Raw genomic sequence first — 23307 nt, 5'->3', positions numbered from 1 at the left:
TGAACACCTGCCAACTCTATATGCATCTTTCGCCAACTCAATATGCATCCCTTGCTCCATAAACCACCAGCCTATCGGGACAGAACCAAGAAATCAGCCTCGGTGGCCTGGCAGATGCAGGGCCACGCGATGCACTTTCAAAAGCAAAAAATATTTGCTCTCCAAAGACCACTTAAAGCTGTGTTCAACTTTTGTATCACTTTGGGACACTTCTTAAACACATCTTTCCTTACCAGCAATGCTCTTGCAAACAACCTGCACATTTGACTCCATTCTTGGAAATACACGACTGGAATAAATGCCATTGATAACGATTAGTGAAGGAATAACCATGATATATCAGGAGAAAAACACTTTAAACATTCAGCTCACCATGTTAGAATAAGAGAGACAGGGTAGAGAAAGAGAGAGACTTAAACAATCTATCAACGTTGCTTTATTAAAATCTTTATTCACACAATGTTGCTTTATGCAGAATCTGATCCTGGGGGATACAAGTAGAAAGTCATGACTGCGTTCTGTTTTCTTATTAGCAACCTCTGTTTGTGCAGCTGCTCCCAGAGGCAATCCTCACAGCTCCAAGAGGGGTGTCTGCTTCAAGCATCTTGCTCCAGCTGCCACAGTAAATAAATTAGCTTCTTAATAAATTAGTATTTTTCAGTTGAAGTTTGTTTGGCAAGACACACTCCAGTTCATCAGCTGCTGGAAGAGGAGCCAACTTCAGAGTCTCCTCCAGCCCGACGGTTGACTTAGGAAGGAAGAGAGAAATAGCAGATGGGTGACGAAGCTCTCTTTTTAATTAGTTCTGGATTTCTGTGCTTCAAGCGCTCTGATATTACTAATATCCACAACACAACCATTTTGTAACATCTGGAGCCAGAGAGTGACAGTGTGCACAGTGAACAAGAATTAGAAGGTGTCAAGAAAACCTCATCAACAGAGTACAGCACCTGCCTCACAAATGACGCTGGTTTTCAGAGATTCAAGCAGATCCTGCTTGCATATGGGTGCTGCTTCTGATTTCCTTTGCAATGGTTGCAACTGATTTTAGAACTATTCAGGGTTCTGTATTTAAGCAAGACAATGATCATTGCCAAAAAGCCAGAGATTATAACGAGGCCAAATCAGATATTCCTGATTTTTTGGGTAAGAGAGGAATTCATTCTTCTTTCCTGCTGCAGAACACCAAGCTCCAGTGGTGTTTACAGTGACCAGAAGCATCAACATGAACAAGAAAAAAGAAAAAAAGCAATTGTTTCTTGCTTCCTCCTACTGATGATGCCGGACTTCATGCCCATTGTTTACAAGTAAACTAATACAGTGCTTTATGTCTTTGACATTCATACCGGGGAAAACTGATCCCCCCGAGTTCCATCTGGTGGCAAAAGCTACAGCTTAGAGCCCCATAAACAAGCAAAACATGAGCCCTGAAAACTAATTTGACTTCATAAAGATAGAAAGACTTTTTTTTTGGAATCCATTAATAAATCAAATGTAAATGATCAAGAATGATCATACAGAAATCAAAACTTCAAATTTTGGTAGATCCTTCCCAAAATATTAAGTGCTTATGATTAAGCTGAAAGAACGTTCTTTTAAAAATGCTATAAGCCACTACCATGTGTGTCAATGTCTCCCCTTTGTGTAAATCATCTTCGGTTCCCTGGGAAACAGTTCATGCCAAAATGCCTCAGTATGGAACTGTTCTGCTTTAGAATAAAAGCCTTCACTAACCACCTAACTGTTGCCTGCAGTACTTCCCAACGCCGTCTTGCTCAACCACCAAAATGTGAGTGCCAGCCAAGCAACAGGCCAAGCCAGCCAGGGAGGGAGCAGCGCGATCCCTAAGAGAACCCACAAGGCACCTCCGCGACGGTGGTTTCAACTCACCGAAGGGACCATGGCTTCTAAACACATCTTATTTCATCAAGTGCAGTGATAATCAGGCACTAGCTCAACACCAGTGTCCTAAAAGCAGGCTGTGTGTTACAGACCTGACTAGTAACTAGTAACTCCACATCCCATCCTAACTGTGGGGTGGGTCTGTGATGTGGCCAAGTCCAGAAGAGATCTAGAAGAACACAAAATTCAATTTCAGGTGAATGGTTGCATTCTACCACCAAGATACTGCACTCAGGCAATGAAAAAAACCCAGAGACTTCAGCAAAATAAAACTTCATTTTTAAAATAAACTCTTCCACTAACACCTCTTTGATCAGGTATGGCAGCAGGTGCAAGAACAGGAAACAGCTCTTTATCTGCCCACCGCACTACTGTAGAGCTAGGAAGATTCTGACAGACAAGGAAAAGGTCTTTTAAACCGACATTTTGCTGCCTTTGCTCACAAGTCCAATAATACACAATCACTTTGGGAAGTGAACTCTTTCCTTACTTCTAAGGACCATGCTGTCTGAACTGAAAATAGATGCAAAGCTGCTAAATTTGGAAACATAATGATGACGCTGCTTCCCTTCTGGAGACACAGACTCAGACCTACCGCAAGCATGACAAGTTTTATGGCCACAAGCTCATCCACAGTACAGGCTGACGCGGTGCTGAAGGATGACAGCACTAATACAAGACAAGTGCTACAAGTCTGCCCTGCAAAGCCAACTCAGACCAACTCTCCCTTCTCTACGGCAAAACCGTTAGGAGTGAGGAGCCCAGGATGACCAGCCCAGCCAGAACATCCCAGAGAGGGCTGCAGGAAGCAGCTGGGGAAGGCAGAAAACATTAACTGCAAGTGCTCACAGCTTCTCAGCTCAGCCACACGCCAGACCAGGTAGATGGTGGGACTGAAAAACGGTTGGTGTCCACAACGCAGTGGCACTGAGCTGAGATTACGACATCAAGCAGCAGGAAGCTCCCTCCATATGAGATGCTGAAGAAGAGCGAGCACAGCTCAGGGTTTTCTCCGCTCTTTGGGGCCTTGCCCACAGCTGGTGGTTACTGGGGAAGTCCAGCAATACACCTCTCCTTTGCCAGCACAACGTGCCCAGACTCCCCACATTAAATAGGGCACAGAGACAGCAGCATGTCCTTGCTAAACGGAACCTGCTTCCAAGGACAGATTCTATCCTTCTCCTCAGCTACAATACAATGAAAATTTGGTTAATATGGACACAGGACTGCAAGGATATTTACTCAGACCTTGCCATATTCCTTATAAATGGAAAACAATGACAGGACACATGGAAACTTACTTTAACCTCTTAATTACCAAGTGCTGTATAACCACCCTGTCCTCCCCTAAATCTCCAACCCTGTGGATAAATCTTTGATAGGACTTCAGCAAAAACACTGAAGCATTAACACGAGGCAAAGCCCATTCCTAGCCTTTTATCGAGGAAAAGACAATTGAGCAGCAGAGGACCCCTCTCCCACCCCAATGGCATTCAGAAGAACATCCCACCCCCGGGGGGGTGGCACAACTCTTCGGTCTAATAATTATTTTATTCACCACTTCCTCATTCTCTAAAGAAGCAGTAAAATGCCTAACCAGCTCATAGCTGATTATATACAACCCTGAATCAGACAAAAACTCGCAAGAGCGTATGTGGGGAAGAGAAGGGTAGAGGATCATACTGTTCATCTCCTCTAGATTCAGTCCACAAATTAGTGTCTGTATTTCACACACTTCCACCAACATCAAGAGCCATTTTTATCCAGTGCAACGTCCACTGCCGGCAATGGACACACCACAATGGCCAAGATGCCCTTACATGTACCGAGCCATTCAAGGCTCCAACTTCCCACCTCTCACTGCTGTCAGCCGAAGGTAAAAGCCAGTGTCACCTCTGTTTCTCTGGCTCAGAAGCTTTCCTGGTCATTTCAGTCCACCTTGGCCACAGCCTTTCCCAATTGATTGTGCTGTTTTTCTATCACTTTTTTGTTTGTTTTTCAGAAAAAGGAGTTTCATCTGTGTTCCACTACAATTACAAATGAGACAGTGTCATCCTGTCTTCCACCAGCACAATATCTGGCCCAAACTGGTCTGTGCACTGCTTCACTGTAGCCAGAATGCTGAGAAGCCGCTGGTCTAGGGCATCCAGATGAGGGTCAGAAAGCACTGGTGAGATGGGGTCATGCAACATAGCAGTTTTTAAGGCAGACTTCAGTACTCCATTCTTCAGATAATTAAGTCTGTTCCAGGTGGAAACCCGGATGCTGAAAAGGAAAGAAAAACACGTCATCGTGCCCCTGTCCAGCTGAAGTTCCATCAGTAATACCAAAGCCAGCCTCTCAAGGGAGCATGTCATATCATGATTTTATCTAAACAGAACAGTCTTATTACGAAAGTGATTTTCGGATGGAAGGGTCCAGGTATAACTGCATTACATGCAATATCTAACTGAAACTAGAAGATTGAACGTGAAGAAGAATCTAATGTGATGTAATTCTTGTGTAATTATGTTCAATTGCTAGCAAGGAAGTTCTTCAGTCCTGAGGCCTCCCAGATACAGTTTGAAAAGGAAAGAAAATTAACAGTGTGGCTGTTAATTCAAAACCAAAACTCATGTCACGTCAGGAGGAGCATCACTGACCAACAACTAATCACAAAGGACAAAAGTCAGTCGATTGATTTCCACAGAAGGTGGACTCAACAGTGATCCTTCTGCTTCATTGGCCATTAAACTTGTTCACATCAGCCCATCTAAACTGTCTTGTTCTGTGAAGTGTCTTGGGATTCTCCCTCAAATTTGTGTGTTTTAGCACCACTAGTCTAAACTCTCAGCTTTTCACGGCCTCTAAAGAAACCAGCAACATAAGCGTAACAAATACATAGCTAAAACAACTATGCATATGAATTCTTAAATGGCATTTGGCTGGTATCAGAAAGAAAGGATATCTGACAAGCAGAAAACCGCAGTGTCTCTTATACAGATCAGCTTCTGTTCTAGTCGTATTTGGGAGAATCTAGATGAGAAAGACTCCAAAAGATCCTCATAAAGCAGGAAATGGAAAATGTATTTAAAATTAATGTAGGAAAACTAAAGAATTTTAAAATAATTTACTTTAATTGAAGAACCTTGCAGACGGTAGGCCAGGTGTACTGCAGCATGCACAGAGCCTTGCTTAGCACAAGCAAGGGCCGAGAGCTCAGGCTTTCTGCAGAGCATCCAGGTTTCACGGGCCCTGAGCAATTCGGGAGACAGAACCCTCCAAGGATAGCTCAGGGAACTCTCAACTAAATGTTTAATTTGGAAGGCTTAAAGGAGTTAATGTTATCTTGAAGCAACAGAGACAGTAAATGGATATATCAGTATTTTTCCTTCTGGTACTTTTATCTATTTCTTAATGAGAAGCAGTGATGGCCTGGTGAGAGAGAGGCAACAGAAAACAAAAATCAACAAGTCACAGCCTCTAAAAATGAAATGAATAAACACACAGCTCACAAGGTCAAAGCGTAAACAAAATCCTGCAAAAAACCTAAAAACTTCACTTTGAAAGGAAGACCCCAAGCAGCGCTGCAGCCTTGTTTAGAAAGAACAAAGGGAAATGAAGGTAGTTAAGTTGCGAGACACGTCGAGTCCTTGGCTTCTGTCAGAGAGAACTCAAACTGTGATGTGAACTTTTGTTCGGCAGGAGCTGGATGAAGCAGCTGCAGATGCAAAGTACCTGTCATACTGACTAAGGATAGATTTGAACCAGTGACCTGGAGGCGAGACTACTTCCTACAGCCTACAGTCTGATTTACTACCTTAATATAAATGTATTTCTCAGCTTCTTGAGCAGTGAAAATGCAAAGGTAGTACCTCAAAAAAGTACAGCACTATGTACCCAAGTGAACGTTTTCAGGTTGCCAGAAGGCTTCAAACTTAATTATATTGCAACCCTAGGGACAGCATTTACATAAATGAAGTGAACAGCATCCCTGCGTTTCGCTTACATGCAGCACTGATAAAGAGGAGCCAAGATGCTTCTTTCATCCAGGGCAGGGTTTCCAAAGCTGAAAAGCAAAATTAAAACCAAGTGAACCAGTTGAACTCCTAATGTTGTTCTCAACATCAACAGATTTGTAAAGAATTCAAAAAAATCAATACTAGGCAATTTCATGCTCCAACAGCTCAAATAATTTAATTTAAAATATAAACAGGGCATGACCAATTACAGATATCACTCTCAACAGCATCAGCTAATGTACTAGGTAAACGGAAGCAGCACTAGCATACCTAGTTCTTTATCAGACCAAGCCACCTTAGAAACAAAATTCAGAAGAGCTTAGAAATTGAGCTCATCTTGCAAAGCAAGCGAAAGGAGTAATTGGTATTCTGGACACAGAGAGCAGGAGCTTTGCCTGTCTGACACAGCTGGACAGGGGATGAACGGAATAGCAGCCACGTGCTGGTTTAGATGTTCAACAAACAAGCTGATCAACTGTAACATTCCATGATCACACTTTCTAAGGCAAGCCTGCCAAAAGGATTTCATAGTATTTCAAGTTTCATCTAAACACGTGCTTTTTTTTGTTTGGTTGGTTTTGTGGTTGGTTTGTTTGGGTTTGTGTGTGTGTGGTTTTTTGGTTTTTGTTTGTTTGTTTGGGTATTTTTTTGTTAGGGTTTTTTTTTTGTTTCACTCCCTTCATAACACTGTTTTCAACAAAGAACTTTCCCTTCAATAAAGATAACTTACTCTAGGAGTCCAGCATTAGTCTGCTCAAATAATTCTGTTATTAGTAGCTCTAGAACTGGAATAAGCTCCCCATGGAAGTGGTCACCGCACCAAGGAGCATCTGGATGATGCTCTTAGTCATATGATTTAGTTTTAGGTACTCCTGAGAGGAGCAGGGATTTGGACTTGATGATCCTCATAGGTCCCTTCCAAGTTGAGATAGTCTATGATTCTATGGAAAAACTGTCCGCCTATCCGTTATCTCAAAGGAGCTGAAAGAACGTTACTTAAAGTTTGAAGAAAATAATTTAATCTTGGGCCTACAAAGTCCCACCGGAAATGTTTTCATAATGCTATACACATGTAAAATAATGAAAGGTCTGACATGACCTTGAACTACCATATTCACTTCCAGTGACTAATACATTAGCTTCCTTCTAGCACATTGCCAGAGCATTACAGAAAGATATTTTTTGCCAAAATCACCCAAAGCAGCAATAATTAAAGCAATCCCAAGGTGGAATGCATCCTGCTGACATAACTCAAGGTGTGTTACTGAACAGGCTAATGCATAAAGACAAAACACTCAACTCAGCCACTGCAGACAATTAGAAGCAAATAAGGAAGGAATCCACTATACGAAGGGCAAATAGGGAAAGAAATGGTAACTTCAAGCTTTCCAGGAATCTGCCCAGATCCGAGGTCTCAACTGCTGTGTACTCTTGGTACAAGTGGTACACGAAGCCCTGCAGAGCAGAGCCTGGCGCAGGACCTGCCAGAGCCAACCGGCAGATGTTGGTGCATCTGCAGAAGGGGAAACTCACTGCTGCTGCAGATGGCAATGCCCATCTGAAAAAACACAACTCAGGAGCCTCTGGACTATAAATCATGAGACAGTAGAACAGGTTCTCTCTGTTTTTAAGAAAAATTAAGCAAATTGTTATGATTTAAACAAGGCTGTACCTTCAATAGGATTTTTAACTTAAGCTATGCCAGCCGACACATAAAACCTATCGCAAAGACAGAACAACTCAAATTTTAACCACATATGCTTAATAGTGAAGTTTGGCCTCAAGAAGGACTTCTCATCAGTGCCTCTCAGTTACCAAATGCTTCATTTTTGTTTTGATAATAGTTAACGTCTACACTCAGGACATCATCATATTTTGCTCTCAGTATCAGTTCTATCTCCATTTTAAACTTTTAACCCTTTAAAGCCAGAGCAGACTGATCCAGAAGGCAAGGAATGCCAAATTATTCAGACATGTTTTGAAAACATCTACTTTTACTATGGCATTCAGTAATACTCGCTGTTAAATAATAAATCACAAGATTTTAACCTTCTATTAATTAAATTATAAAAGGGAGGTGCTTTTCTGGGAATAGGAGGAGTGAAACAAGCAAACCTTTGAAAGCTGTTTGGGGAAAAAAGGTCACACTGTGCTAATTTGGGCATTTCTGTAGTTTGAGTAAGACTTTGCCCCAAGCAGTCATGGTATTTTGAGTACAGAGTAAGCATCACAGCCTTTGAAGGACTCTAATATTTGGTGAGTAATTTCTGATAAGAAGGAAAGTTCTGAAATTTTAGCACAAAAGGTATTCATGAAAAAAATAGTGAGAGAAAACAGTGAGATACAGAGCTGATAAATGTGTGCCCTTGTGCTCTGCACTGCCTGGCCACCAGGATTTCCCTTACCTTTTGGCATTATCCAAGAGGATAAGCATACTGGCTCCTTCGTCATCCTGGAAGCTCTCATAGTGATGCCGGTCAGCATTCCCAATCAAATAGTCAAAGATGGCAGTGTCAATGATATCGAGGAGACGTGGGCCCGAGTCATAGGGTGAAGTTTTCTTCACAGCATCACAATAGCTTTCGTCATACTCCCACCTGTGGGCCGTCAAGAGAAAACAAATCGAATCTTCAAGGAACACTCCATCACAGCACACCAATGGTGTTTATAACTGCCCCTTTACTCACTTATGAGTGTGTAAAGAGAAGGTGAGTGCAGCAGTCAAGGCTATATAAAGAAGAAAGAGCTGGACGAAAGCATTTTATTAAAAGAATAAATCCTGTATTAACACCCTAGCGTGTGGAGCAAGCTATAGTTTCAGTGCAAGGTTACACATCATGTTCCTACAGAAAACAAGGCCAGAGTTTGCTTCCTCCCTGCTCAGAATTCAGCGGTGGTCAGGCTGCCTCACAGCACGACTGCCATCACGACTTGCTTCTCTTAAATCTCCTAACTGAGGACTTCAAGTACTGTATCTGTTTCTATTGCCTCGATCTGCTCCTATCGGTCTTGCTTTCCAGTGATCATCTTCATTTTTAGTTTCTAATACAAATAACCTCATCGCGGTTACTAATGACCTCCTCTGTTCCAAGAAGAAGGGTCTCATGTGTGTTCGTTCTCTGTCACTCAGCTGTCTCCTTCCTCCCCACTTTCCTTCCAGATCCTCTCACCTTCTTCGCCAATGGCAAGATTTCAAGCTTCCTTTTTTCTTTCCTCCCCTTCTACACATAACCTAGGCATATACTTGTGGTCTTGTAACACGGATGTCATGTCTCAATTCTCCAAAGCTAGGATTTAAAATTTTCTCATATTCTTTATAGTTTTCAAAGCTATTCAACACCACCACCAAAGCAGCCAAATCTCTGGTATATATGCTGTCCATCTGTCAACCTAAATAACAAGTATATGTACAAAATCTTCCATGTAAGGACTGAAACCATCCTTCACAAAACAGCAGTTAAGTTGGAAATGCATGAAACCATCTGTGAACAGAAATGGAGAGAACAAGCTGGAGAGACTCACTGACATGCTCAAAATCGCAGAGAGTCAGAAAAGCAGGGAGATAAGAATTTAACTATGAGAACTGCCACATACCCCACTTCATCTTCTAGAGGTCTGAAAGCCTGAGCTCCCAATATCCCATCTTTCCTCCAGTCACCCAAATCAGAGTGGCCAAAATTTTATCTTCTCAATGTTTTTGTTAACATGTCACACACATTCCTCAAATGTTGTGTCAGAATGTACTCCTCCTTGTACTGGATACATTTCTTCTATGCTACACCCCTCTCTCCCTCAACTGTTTCTCTTCCTCTCATTTTTACTATAGATTAGTATTTAATCTCCTTGAACAATTTTTCAGATATACTGTGCAGTCTCTTCTCATTTTTCATTTACTCTTTCAAGATAGAACTTTCTCCAACATTTATTTCTGATAATTCGTATTGTATTAGCATAGGACTACAAGGTCAGGGATTTTATCTATTACATGTCCATTAAAAATTATGTACACTAATGTGACTATATAAATTATATTCAAGGGAAAACTCAGGACGGAGTAGAAGCAGCTAGATCAGGAAAAAAAATTCCTACAGAGTTATTTTTCCATAATCACCAGACACAGAAAAAGGAGAGCATGACATCTAGAACATTTAATTCTCCTGATACTCTCCAAGTGAAAAATGCAATGTGACAAGGCGCAAGGCAACAGAACCATGCAATCCCATCTGAACAAGGAAAAGGTAAGTTTAAAATACAGCAAATATCACGTCGGCATAGGTAAGAGGGTAAGCTCCTGTATAACCAGGCAGTTTATGATGAAAAACACTCTCTCAAAAAAGAAACACCTCCGAGAAATTCAGTCAATTCATTACTGCAATTTACAGCTGATTTTGACCTGTTGAAAAGGAGACATCTGCTGCTCAAAAATCAAATTGTATGCTAAAACAATTCAATGAAGCCTTTGGATGAGATTCTTTCTGAGAACAATCACATCATTGGATATTTTAGATCAAGGACTAAAAAAATCTCTTCCAAACCACTTGTCCAGGACACAGACTTTGAAAAATCTGTTAAGTTTGAAATCACCTGTTCTGGTCATGGCAAAAACATCTCCAACCCAAACACTCGGACATGTTCCATCTACTGTACAAAACTGCTATCTCCCATGTTTTTCCTTCTCTGCCAACATCCTTTAGATGCTGAGCATGGTCACCAAATACTGATAGTATTCAAAGCAAATAAGAACTTGTCAGTGCCTACCTATGTAAGCTGAAGCAGTTATCATGTATAAAGAATAAGCCTATCATGTTCTCATACCTGGCAAGTTTGCCTTCACGGTATGTCCTGCCCCACGGGTGCCGATGTTTCTGAAGAGGCCAGACATCTGGTAGCCACAGGGTCACTGACCCCTCCATGATGTCCCCATCTGCACAAGCTGGTTCCGTTTCCCGACAATAGTAGCACTTCCCATAGAAGCAAGTGTTATTACCTAAACAAAAAAAAAGGTATCAAAAGAACAGAACATAATCCAAGGGATGCCAACTGAAATTTAGTAGCATAATGTTGCAGCAGAACCTTCCCGGCAATAGGATTTCACTGCACTTGACCTCATGCTTCCTACCTGTGAGAAGGAGAGGCTCAAGAGATTAAGCAGACATCTGTTCATTCAAAGCGACACTGAAGACCAATATTCAAAGAAGAAAGCAATTGTATTTTCTCATGGTTTTATCACACTGACACTTAATACAACATTGCACTATCAACAAGTTTTTGTGATCTCCTCCTAGTGCTTAGGACTTTGACTTTCCAACCTTAGCCCTCCTTGTTTTTTTAACTTCACCCTTAAGGTGTCAGATTTCTCCCTTTTTTGAAAAAGCTGATGAAAAAGAGATGAGTGAAAAAAGACTAAGCAGACCTCAAATGGGTTTGGAGCCCTGAGACCTGCCACACAGCTCAGTTTCTTGAGCTGACTCAGCAGGGGAAACACAAACGAGTTGCCATACGACCCAGGAACGCAGATGTCAGAAGTTTCATGCGCATCTTCTGACAGGATGGAACAATGAAACCCTGCAGTCTTCAGTCTATTAAGGCCTATGTAGCCTTTAGCGTAAACTACGTAGCCTAGATTAACATTTTTAGCTTAACCTTTTCTGTTTCACTCTTCTAACCTGCCTTCACTTGACTCTTGCCAAGTCAATTCCAGTTTCGCATTCACAGATATTCTTCCAAAATATTCTTCAACTATGTCTCACTTCCTTGTGATTCCACTCATTCCCTGCCCTTTCTTCCTTTGGCCCTACACCCAACATCCTCCCCAGCTCATAATTCCTCGGCCAGCCAGCACTCCCTTGCAGTCCTCCATCCAGATCCGGCTCTTGTGTTCCCACCTCCCGAGTCAGACAACTTGAGAACATCGCAGAGATGATCACTTACAACACACAGCTTGCAGCAGACCAGTTCTCTTTTATGAAAATCCTGCAAGTCTCTCTTCCTATCCACGGCCTGCAGCAGGTCCAGCAAGAGACAGAATTCTTTGAGATTCCAGCTGCAGCTCTAGCAAATCAGCACTGAGTATGCATGAATCATCTTTTCCTCAAAATCTCAGAAATTTGGTCAAATTTGGGTTGACAACAAGGAATCACAACCTTCTCCCTATCCACCTATTTCCTTGGTTCATGTTCCGCAGAACAGGCAGTTCCAAGGAATCTAAGGAATGGCAATGAAAATTTCTGGAGCTGCACTTTTGAAGTCAGCACTTCTGCTAGAAAACTGATTAGTTACCTTGGCTGAAATTAGAAAAAGTCAGGTCTGCCTGAGGAAGACACCCAATGTGAATGCAAAAAGAGTTTGGCAAGGCAGAGCCACTCTCATCTGAAAGTTAAACCTTATAACTGAAAGTGTTAGGCAAACCTAGTAGGTGAGACTACCAGCAGTGCTTGTAATAGAAATACACACAGGCACGCATATTTATTGGCTGTAATGAACAATCACCTCTAGAGTCTTATTTGGAAAAAAAGAGTAATAATTGGATATTTTATGAAAGCCTGAAGGAGTTCAGGCTGCAGCATAATTCATTTCTTGGTGCTTAATGACCACTTGGTAGGAGTTCATGTTAGTAATTCCCATTAAGTGTCCTTCACAGCATTATTACTGTAAACAACATACAGAAGTTCTGACACATTTAGTTATGAATGCTCAGCAGAGTCTGATGTAGCACAAACAACATCTAATACCAACCGACGCATCAGCTCTATAAATTATCCCAAATCACCACTGTGTTTGAATTAAATACAATTCCATTTTTTTCCTTTCAGGTCTAATCATAGACTTTTCTAACCACCTCTGACAGCAAGGAGAAAATTCTTAGTCAAAAAAAATCCCATCTATAACAGCAGCATGAGGGAACACAGAGAAGTTACAGAGGAAAAACAACTTGGAGAAAATCAAGTTTGCCTCCCCCACCAAACAGGGTTATACAAGTGTTACGATCCCTCTCCGCACAGAAAGAGACTTACTAGTTTCCTGTATCATAGTTAACTGTTCTATAACTGTCAGATTCCCATGGCTCTTTTTCTCATTAAACATGTTTTTTCTCTACTGGGCTGCACAACCCATGGAATTCACTTACCCACAGTCATGAAGGTACCCAGGAGCTGCTCCGTGGCTACTGGTTTGATCTCTGTCCGTAGATTCACAAACCTGCCAACCACCAGTGGAGCTCGTCGGAAACCCAGAATTCTAATTTGGGGTGAAAAAAAGGCGACATGACAATTTGCAACATAGGCAGCATTACTAAATTAAAACAAAACCACAGTCTCTGCACCATTGTCTGAAATTGAGATAACTGAGACCAAAGAATAAAGTTGGAACCTTGCAGCAACCTCCTCTGTTCTCCAAGGCAAAGTAAGGACACTCCTTTTTCTTAAGTGCCTGGACGGTAAACTTGCTTTATAGGCCATCAGTGACATTCCTTTATTAGAGCATTTGCAGCAGAGCAACACAGGATGCATCATGCTCCAGCTCTCAGAACTCATACCAGAAATATCCATCATCTGTCTTGTGCGCAGGCTGAAGCAGTAACCATATGGCCTTTGGGCTGGTCACCTGGAAAGATCATTTATAATCTGTGGGAATTACTATCTATTAAAATGCTATGTTTAAGACCAATTCAATTATACTTGAAAGTAAACAACCTAGAGTTATTTTGTTTGGCATAAGGAAGGAGAAGGGAAGAGAGAATGGTATAACAAAATTGAATGCCTGAAAAGTGTCTGGAAAAGAAGAGGTGAGAAGAATAATCACAAAACTTGCAGTCATAAGATCCAGGTTCCACTCCCATGTCTGCCACAGCCTTTGCTCTGTGACCACAAATGACTCGGGTATTTGTAATGGAATTTTAAAAGCTTAAAGGAGGCGTACAAAATACCCCAACTCTCTTAATCTACTTTTTATACCCTTTTGGTAGTCTTTGCATCTCAGAAAAAGAGACTGAAAACAGACTATCCCTTCCCAAAAAGGGACAATCTACATTCCACAGAGATACTGGGAGAGTTACTTCAACAGCTGCAAAGTATTTTTTTTAGATATTCAATGAGGAAGTCCCCTTCCGTAAGTATAAAATACCTCCAAAAAGGGCAACACCAAATGTCTGCCTGAGCAAATATTATATGCATAAAGACAAAATTCATAGCTGATACAGAGAATTATGTACAGCTTGAGCAAATGCAGATGTTCTAAGTAAATAAGCACAGAGCTTAGATCTGGAAAACCTGACCCTGTATTTTCAGACCCACAGCTGAAAGTCCAGTATCCCGGATAGCATAGCCTTGCCGTTAGTGGTAAACAAACAACATAATTCAGATCCTTCTTGAAACAATGGCATCCTCAGACAAAATATGTAACTGACACCATTCTAAACAAAGGTATGTGCTAATGTTATGTGGGCAGGTACCTCCTGCTAGGTATTCTTGAAGAATATAGAGGTGCGTACTCACAAAGAGAAGAGAAAGGCCAGAGAAATAAGCACAACACAACCAAGCAGCAAGGAAGAGCTAAGAAAGAGGGGTTTGGACACTGGAAAGAGGCTTTGAATTCTTCCTTTACAATGTTTGATTGCTGCTTTTTTAGGGAAACTGAAGTCTGTATTTTTCTTGAAAGCACAAATGGACAACAGATGTCTGGCTACATAATTTTTTTGGTCTTAAAATACCCTGATTTTGGCCACCACCTCAAGATTGCAACAGCAGTAATGGGTATTACACAACTAATTATCACCAAACTTTCCTAGAATTACCTATTTCCATATGAAGTTCCAAAGATGAATTAGGACTAACAAACATACCTCTTACCACCTATGATTTCAGTCACAGTGATGAGCCTCTTATTTATGTACTGAGAAGCCATACTTTAAGCTCAACCATTCTGTTCTTTATTATATTTGTGCCTCCTGGTTCCATTTCCCAAGATTTTAAGTCTCTTCACGTAAGGACTTTTCACATCTTTCATTATCTTTGGAAACCTTCTCTGAAGGGCCAACATAGTCCTCTTACAATAAGGAGGCCCAGACTGCGCTCATTTCTTCTAGATTAAAATGCACCTCTAGCTTGTATTTCAGAACTATTGACATTCAGTGTTTGGTGTTTTCTGACCCATTCTTTGTATGTTCTGTAACTTTGTTTTTCTTCTGGTAAATGCAGCTCCAGCTCAGGTCCACAAAACCACCTGGGTACCCCGAATACAATTAATATATGAATAGCTGTTTTTCCTCTAGTATGCGCTGATTCACATTTAGTCTAGAGTAAACTGTTAGTCTAGACATTAGACTATTTAGTGTACTGGACATTAACTTATCATATACATTCAGCATTTCAGACGCTTCCACATGATTTGGCTAAGCTCTTTCTTCCATATAATATGAAGCATCAGTGGTTTCAGTGCTCATTCTCCTTTTCAAATTTTCAACAAAAATCTTAAATGTTAGAATCTTGCACAAATCTCTGAAATGAAGTTTCACAAAAAAGCTAATTTTTATTTTTGGTTTCAACATGGTACGTTGGCAGGTTAGAAATAGCTCACGTCTGAGGTGTGTTCTTCAAGGAACTCCTATTTCCCCAACTCTGAAAAAGCATTTACCAGAGACAATAAAACCAGGTAACCCAATAGTTCCGTACCTATCCAAGTGAAAGGCCGCCACTTCTGCATTGTGTCTGTCATAGCCAGCGTATGGTTCTCCTTCCACTACATAATCCCTGGCGTATCTGTAAATGAAATAAGTCAAATAAAGTGATTAATGCAGGATTTCCATCGATTTTGCTGTTCAGAGTAACAAATGCAATAACACTGCCACGTGAAACAGATCCTGGGTCACTTTCAAAGTGATTGCCCACAGAAGAGGGAAAAATATTAATGAGATTAAATAGCGTACAGCCTGCCGAAGTAGTAAATAAGGAGGAAAGGTCAGTGATGTGCAGTGGTCTCAAGAGCTTGGGAAGCGGTGCCCATTCAAACTAATGAGTTTTAATTCGACTGTATGCCAAGCCACATCCAAGAACAAAGAGCACAGACCCAGCTACAGAACAGGGGACTATTTATACTGGAAAGAACAACTCCACAAACGATTTTGGGGTTAGAATAGATTGTAGATTAACATGAAAATACAATCTGATATTGTGGAAGAAATGCCAAATGCAATCTTTAGTAGCTAGAAGATCAGCAAGCGTGAACCTGAGGACAATATTGGATATGAAAAGACCCTTTATTCTGTCAGAGAAAAGACATAATGAACAGTAAGAAACAGAAATTGGACACTCATTACAACTACAATGGCAGATTTTGGTGACGTGATGGGCTTTTTCCTTTTAAAATAGATGTTATTTAAATAGTCAAGGCAAACAAATTTCTGAGATTCATGACATTTGAATCAGGTCTAGCTACTGCTAAGAAGCATGCTTCAGATGAGCATAAAATTCCACAATCAATGCCGTGCAAATGGGTGAAATGCAATACATTTTCAAACAAAGTAAGGCCAAATTAGATTGTCTATTTTTTCATTTCCACCTATGTATCAAATTGTGTAAACTGCATTGTTTCCAACAGACTTGGCACTCAAGTAGTAGCAGCAACAGTGTTAAGAGAAGCCACGGTGCTCTACTTCGATGTTTTAACCCTGCCCAGGGAGGATCTCTTGGGCAAGACTACAGTCCATTTCATCAGTCTGAGCAAATGCTTCAGCTTCTCTGCAAGGCAGCTCAAAAGTGAATTAACCAGCACAGGATGGCATCGAGTTTTTGGTAGGACTGGACAATTCCTTCCAAATTGGAACTTACACCAAACAAGCATCTTATTTCACATATACCACTGGCATGTGGTGGGAACAACTATTAATCATGAGTAACTTAGGCTCGATTTCAAGTGTTTTTGAAATGAGACAGCTAACCCTCAAACATGTCCTCAATGTCAGGTCTTTTTATGTTCTTAGAGCGGGCTTTTGAAAACACGGTCTCATTTTGAAAGCTGCAGAGCTAAAACTTATTGGTGAAACAGAACCAAATTCTTGCTTCCATGCACAGCAGGCATCTAGTCTTGTCTGGAGCAATAGTGGCAAATCAAGAGAATTCATTCTTCCCTAACCAGTAAGTTTTCTCAAAACAGCTTTTAGCAGTAACTTTGACATACGTTTCAGGACAAAAGCTGGTTAAAGAGACTACCTTACAATGACAGAAAAAGACTCTACCTACAAGCCTAGCTATTCAGCAGTCACAAACAGAACACGGCTCTACCAGTATGGCCAAGGCCATACTGTCTAGCACCCCTATATACTGTCTAGCACCCCCACAAACACTCCCAGCTGCATGTGTCCTTGATGGAGCATCGTGACTGTGTTTGCCTGCACAGACATTCCATTATGGGAAGGTAATTTAATGCTCGGTGAAATGCTTTATAGGACTCACTTATACAGAAAGCACTACAGAAATGCCGTGTCTTGTTACGGCATTTATTGGACGAGCTGCCTATCATACCACCAAGACTTCTGCGTGAAAGGTTCACACCTTTTAAACACAGCCCAGCCCCACAGCGAGGCTCCAGCCAGACCAGTAACTGACCACACAGAAACTGGACACTGAATTCAAGAAGTGGAGGGCAGATTTTATTCTCATTCTCTAATAATTCATTAACATGACAGAAAAATTTCACGCTTGCTCAATCCAATATCCTTTGGAGATGTACTCATTCTGTGATGACAACACTTAAGATTCGCAGTGCACTCCCATAAAACACACCTGCCTTTCTTCATTTTTCTTTCTTCTCCTTTTCCCCAAAGGCAAACAGTTCAAGAACCTTTACAGACATGCACAGACTCTTCATAAATGTTCAATCATGGCAAATTTCCCTGTGGATCACTGTAAAGAGAGGCCATGCCAAGGAAGTATCACTACCTGCCCGTTCTTACATTCCTCCTCCAGTACCCACTATTAGTACACAGGCAACTCAGGGGCTTTCACTCTCACCTACCAAGTAATTTTTAGAGTCTTCGTACAGCTACGCCAGACACTCAGATCTGCTTTTAAGACCACTGCCAACTTTCACTCCTTCCCTGTTCTTGAACAGCATTCTCTTGTGGCAGTTTGACATGACCCCTAACTCAGAAAGGGTAGGCAAGACTTGTCTCTACACTGCCACGACCTGCATTTCCACAATCGGGAGGAAGGTACTGCTCAGAAAACATCAGGTTTAACAACATTCCCTCAGGACTGAACACAGTGATTATTCTTTTAACCTGAAGACAGGCTGTTTCGAGCATCAAAGCTATACAGTCTGAGAGACAGTTGGCACAGCAACCTAGTGCTGCTAGAGGACCAGCAAGGCTCCATGCTGTCTGTCTCACAAATATCAGAATGGCCTTTCCATTTACATGTAAATTTGTAACTTAAGCATCAATGCAACAACATGGAGATTAAAAAAAAAAACAAACATAAAGCAGTTATTCATTCAATCACTGAAGGAAATATTTACCTCTTGGGTTTGAAGACAACCTTCTGTCCTCCTTCAAGTATCAGCAAAGCTTTCAGTTGGGTCCCTTTGTATCCCACGTCAGCTTTTATTATTTTCTTGGTTGTCATGGCATGCATAACAGCCCCAAGCTCGGGCGTCTCCTCGGGATACACTTCCCGGGGCACCACCCATTGGGCTGCAATCTCCCAAGGGGACTGCAACGTGTGGTCAAGCCGGGGGTCCAGCTCTACGTGGAGGCTCGCCATCATGCGGTGAAAGGCGCGCTGGTCCTCCCGGTTGGCAGCTGAGGTGTCCAGGTTGTCAATCAGGAAAACTTTTGTGAAAATGAAGATGACAAGGAGGATGGCCAACAGCACAACTCGCTGCTTTAGCTTCATGGTGACCTTCAACCCTTCTCCCCTGACCCTTTCTTCCAAGCGCTACAGGAAGTCTATCGGAGATCAGGGTGAGGAAGGGGATGTCAGTTAATTAATTTCATTCATAACTTGCACTGCGAAGGAGATATCACCACTGAAGCATCTTCTGGTACCCCTAAAAATAAACAAACCAGAAACTTACATTCCTGCAGATCCCACCAAACTCAAAATCAGGTTTATTCTTGGAATGCAAGTCTGCACTTACGTACACTTGTACCCTAGAGCCCAAATATTTCTGTTAAAACACATGGGGTTTGCTGTCCATCTGTCTCCTTTCAGTGATCTCCACAAAATGGGAAATCGCCTGATAGCATCCCTACACAGCTGAAATCGTAACTACAGCAACTACCACGGGCAAGACTTTTGCAGAGAATTGTAGTTTAAGTTGATCTCTAATTTCACAAAAACGTTGCCATTAGTAAGAAAACCCATAACCTCCAGTTTTCTGAAGATCTGTCCCTCAAGAGAAAGCTCCTGGGTAGATTTTCTGACATCTGACAACTGGTGAGAAAAGCTGCACAGCCTAGTTTCCTGGAGGTGTGAGACATAAGGACAGAATTGACTTAATTTATTGCCTCTCATTTGCTGCCACTACAATTTCAGCATGTTTTTCCATTCTAAAAAAAAAAAAAAGGGACATCTTCACTTCCTTGCGGTTTACTACGTACCTTTATCTTCTGCAGTCAACTGTAAAACCAATAACCGCAAAAAATATGTGAATTATCTGTAGCCTCAACACCAAATTAACTAGGAAAAAAAACCCCAAAACACTAATACTGCCTCTTCTCCGAAACCTCACAACACAGTTACTGCCACATCAGTGTTCCTGTATTTACAATGGGCTGCAAGACATCTTACCCCTCAACAAGCCTTTGCCAGTACAGTGTTAGCATATAAGGACCACATAAGACCCAGTTAATCAACTTTATTTCAGTTATGAGAACAGAAATTATCTTCATAATACAAGTTGAACATAGTCAAAAACCAACTGGAAATGGATACTAAGGCACATCTCTGAGGAACCCTCGGACCCCAAGATTTCTCTCTGCATAAGCAACACTAGCCACGAAAACCACAAATGGCACCTTGAGCAGTGGCAGGACTAATCCAGAAAAGCCTTCTCATGCGATTTAACAATAAGCGTATAAACCAGTCATTATTAATCATGTCACTGGAAAAACAGGCTGCACAGACTAAGTTCATTTACCAGCAGCAACCCAAGGACAGCCAGACCATGGTTTGCGAGCCAAACACCGATCACAGCCATCTTCAGCATCGGTGTGGCCACCGTTGAAGATTAAGGCCATGGCAAACAGCAAACGACAGTAAGGCGCAGCCTTTGAGCAAGCCGTCAGTGCAGAATCAGGTTGGGCACAGTATAAGAGTACTAGTATAAAAGCACATGCAAGCCCACAAATAACCTTAAATAAATTTACACCTGGTTGAGAGCCAGAGCACAGATAAAATATGAAAGATCACAAGCATTTTAACCACGGCACGATGTATGCCTATGACTGTAAAAGTCAGTAACGGCCTGATAGATTCGCACACCGCTTCTGAGAGAAAAATAACTATTTATCTGTCCACCTCACCTTTAGAATCCATGACCCACATATCAGCCAAATTTGTCAGAGGTGTATACATCCACGAGCTTTACAAAACCAACTGGCCAGACAGCGGACAGGAGCCTCAAGAAGCCAAGGACAACTCAGTTTGTCTGCCAACCTCTCCCCAGAGCTGGCTAGCCACTCAGCAAACAGGGACACCTGACGCAGCTGGCAGCACCCATGGAGACAGGGCCGATGGGGACACAGGTGGCACCTGGGTGCAGTCCTGGGGGGAGGGAGGCTACCAGAGGCCTGAGGTTGTAGGAGACAGGCAGGAGTTACCATGGTAGGATGTGGCAAACAAGTGCCCAGGAAACCAGGCTTCCTCAGTTCTCACAGAACAACTTTCCTTCAAGCAGGGTTTCCTATGGAAACAAAGTTTATATAATCACGCTTTTCACCAGTAAGCTTTTGGATCCACTGGCTAATTTCAAACACATCTGAGAAAACAGTAGATGTTTTGAAGACTGAAGTTACGTGTTTATTGGAAATTGGCAGCTGGGGAGCACAAGGGGAAAGGCTGCAGCAGTAGCTCAACAGTTGTCTGTTCGCCGCAGCCATCTGGGCAACCAGCATGCACACAGCTGGTACACCGAATAGCTGGAAATGCTGTACAAGAAGGAAAGAATTGAAAGTATTGTAATGTGGAATGGTAAGGGACACAGCCAGGAACTGAGGGTACAGAAGTGGAGGGCACTGGGACCTGGTCAGAAAACACAGAGGTTCACTACAAACGAAATAATTCCCCTCATCCCCATCCCAGTTACTGATGGTTCTACTTGACCCTTGTGGTCAACAAAGAGAGCTGGAAATGTTTCAGGGAGCCTTTTCCAACTTGGAAGTAAAGCCAGAGCAGTAAGAAATTCCTGTAGTTTTCCTTCTCAACTTGATGTTCTTATGTTTATTCAGTTCATACCTAAGATGGGCACCAAAAACTCAACCTGGGTCTGTACACCCACTTGACATTCAACATCAACAAGCCCGTCTCTGCTATAAGACAACACCAATCAATTTCCCTCACTCGTAAGAAGAGAGGTAGCAGACAATGAACCAAAGGACAAAAGATTTTGGTATCAGAACTGCGTTGCCAACTTTGTTAATGTGCAAGAAAACAAAATCCACCTCACCCTCCTGAGGTTTTGTACTGCGAATAGAGACAAATCCTGTTGCAACTAAGTAGGTCAGACTTCAGGACATAAGAGGTGCATGGAATCATTTTCAAATTTAAATAAGACCGCAGTATTAATGCTCTATTCCATAATAAGCACCAGGTGGAATCTATTCATATTGAATTCACTGCAAGACTACAATCTACAGCTTACAGTTTTCTCTGTTTGCTCAGACCCTAAAGCATATATGTATATTGCAGCACCAGGGCCTCAGCTAGCATGAACCAAAACAGCTGCACTGCTTGTACACATCTGCATCCAGAAAGGAGCTAAACACAGATGTCCTTTAAAAACAGTTAAACCCACGGCTTTGACAACTAGAGTCAGCATTTCTGCTGAACAATACACATCTTTTTTTCCTAACTGGACAATGACCTGAGCTGGGCTGCAAGCGATGCTCTGGGAGCCAGTCTATTCACAAGCCGAGTGCGTGGTTAGAAAGGCTTCCCAGCTGCGCAGGGCTCTTCTCCCGTCCCAAAGCAAGGATCCAGGAGAGGAAGGAAACGTAAGAGAGCAGATAAACACACGCATCTGCCACAGCGATGTCTGTGAAGTCCTCAACTGACCACGGATGAAACGAGGAGGTGTTTCGGGGACCCGCTCTCCCCTCACGCGGAAACCGCAGAGGCATTTCCAGCGAGGCTGACCTGCCCGGACCGAACGCGTCCTACGTGCCGGAGGAGCCAGCCATGCGGACCTCACCGCCGGCCGCGGGGACCCGCGCACCGCAGGGTAGGGCGGAGCGGCCCGGCCGGGGCCCTCAGGGGCGTGCGGCCGGGGCCCTCAGGGGGTGCGGCCGGGGCCCTCAGGGGCGTGCGGCCCGGCCCCGCCGGCTCCTCCCGCGGGGCAGCCGGACGCGAGGCCCCGGCTCCGGCTCCCGCAAGGCCCGGCCGAGCGGCTGCGCACCTGCGCGAGCGCGGCGCGCGCCGGCCAACGGCCGTAACGGTTCTAACGGCTCCTCCCTCCCTCCCTCCCTCCCTCCTTGCGCGGGGCTCCTCAGCCGGGACCCGGCCCCTGCGGCAGATGCCCGGCCACCCCGGCCCTGGAGGGAGGCGGCGGGGCGCCTCACCACTCTCCCCCGCCCCATCTCGGCTTCAGGCCGGTGCCCCGGGCAGGGCGAGGCGGCAGGGGCGTGCCCGCCCCTCAGGTGCCACCGCCCCGCCACGCAGGCAGGTGCGGGAGCGGCCCCCCCGCCCCGGCCCGTCCCCCGCGCCGCGCCGCACTCACCCCGGCCGCTGCCCGGCTCCATGCCCCCGGCCGGCGCCGCCGCCAGCCCCCGCCAGCTCCCCAACATGGTGCCGCCCGGCTCCGTGCCCCCGCCCCGCCCCGCTCCCCGCCCGCCCCTCGCCAGCGGGACGCGGCGCGCTTTCCCATTGGCCGGCTCCCAGCGCCCTCGGGCCGCCGCCTCCAATGGGAGTGGCGGAAGGAGCGCCACGTCCGGGCGGCCAATGGGGTGGGAGAGCGGATTAACCCCCTCCGGCCCGGCCCCACGGGGCAGGTCCCGGGCTGGTGCTGCGGGGCAGAGAGCGCCGAGAGCTTAGGGGGAAATCAAGGGAAAGATAAATCTATTAAAATATATAAATGAATGTATTGATAGATATTAAAATACATTAATAAATATATTAAAATACGGCGTGGACAGAATTCCTGCAACACCACACGACAATATTTAGGGGTATCTGGCTTCTGTGAATTTAGAAGT

At 43.4% G+C, this 23307-nt stretch overlaps 1 protein-coding gene across 2 annotated transcripts; it reads right to left on the bottom strand.

Moving 5' to 3' along the window:
* Positions 1 to 436: 436 nt before the first annotated feature.
* FAM20B (FAM20B glycosaminoglycan xylosylkinase) lies at positions 437 to 22922 on the bottom strand. Of its 2 annotated transcripts, none has more exons than XM_065649139.1 (8): positions 22833 to 22922; positions 18414 to 18944; positions 15572 to 15658; positions 13030 to 13139; positions 10719 to 10890; positions 8309 to 8500; positions 5891 to 5950; positions 437 to 4167 (listed from the first exon to the last, which is right to left on the bottom strand). In XM_065649139.1, exons 2-8 carry the CDS (start codon positions 18788 to 18790, stop codon positions 3936 to 3938), a joined length of 1230 nt encoding a protein of 409 aa, XP_065505211.1. In that variant the 5' UTR covers positions 18791 to 18944; positions 22833 to 22922; the 3' UTR covers positions 437 to 3935. The 2 variants fall into 2 exon arrangements, with proteins under 2 accessions (XP_065505211.1, XP_065505212.1); XM_065649140.1 differs by lacking the exon at positions 22833 to 22922 and adding an exon at positions 22172 to 22190.
* Positions 22923 to 23307: the final 385 nt, after the last annotated feature.

Source organism: Caloenas nicobarica, chromosome 20 (genome assembly GCF_036013445.1).
Source record: "Caloenas nicobarica isolate bCalNic1 chromosome 20, bCalNic1.hap1, whole genome shotgun sequence".
In the NCBI taxonomy this organism is placed as follows: Eukaryota; Metazoa; Chordata; class Aves; order Columbiformes; family Columbidae; genus Caloenas; species Caloenas nicobarica.
This window is presented reverse-complemented; position numbering and strand designations above follow the sequence as displayed.

Excerpts from the sequence above, each read along its gene's own strand:
- FAM20B (XM_065649139.1), bottom strand. The coding sequence starts at position 18,790 with ATGAAGCTAAAGCAGCGAGTTGTGCTGTTGGCCATCCTCCTTGTCATC. Across the intron at positions 13,140-15,571 it reads GCGGCCTTTCACTTGGATAG|AATTCTGGGTTTCCGACGAG; the intron begins GTACGGAACTAT and ends ACCCCAAATTAG. Across the intron at positions 4,168-5,890 it reads CCTCTTTATCAGTGCTGCAT|CATCCGGGTTTCCACCTGGA; the intron begins GTAAGCGAAACG and ends TTTCCTTTTCAG.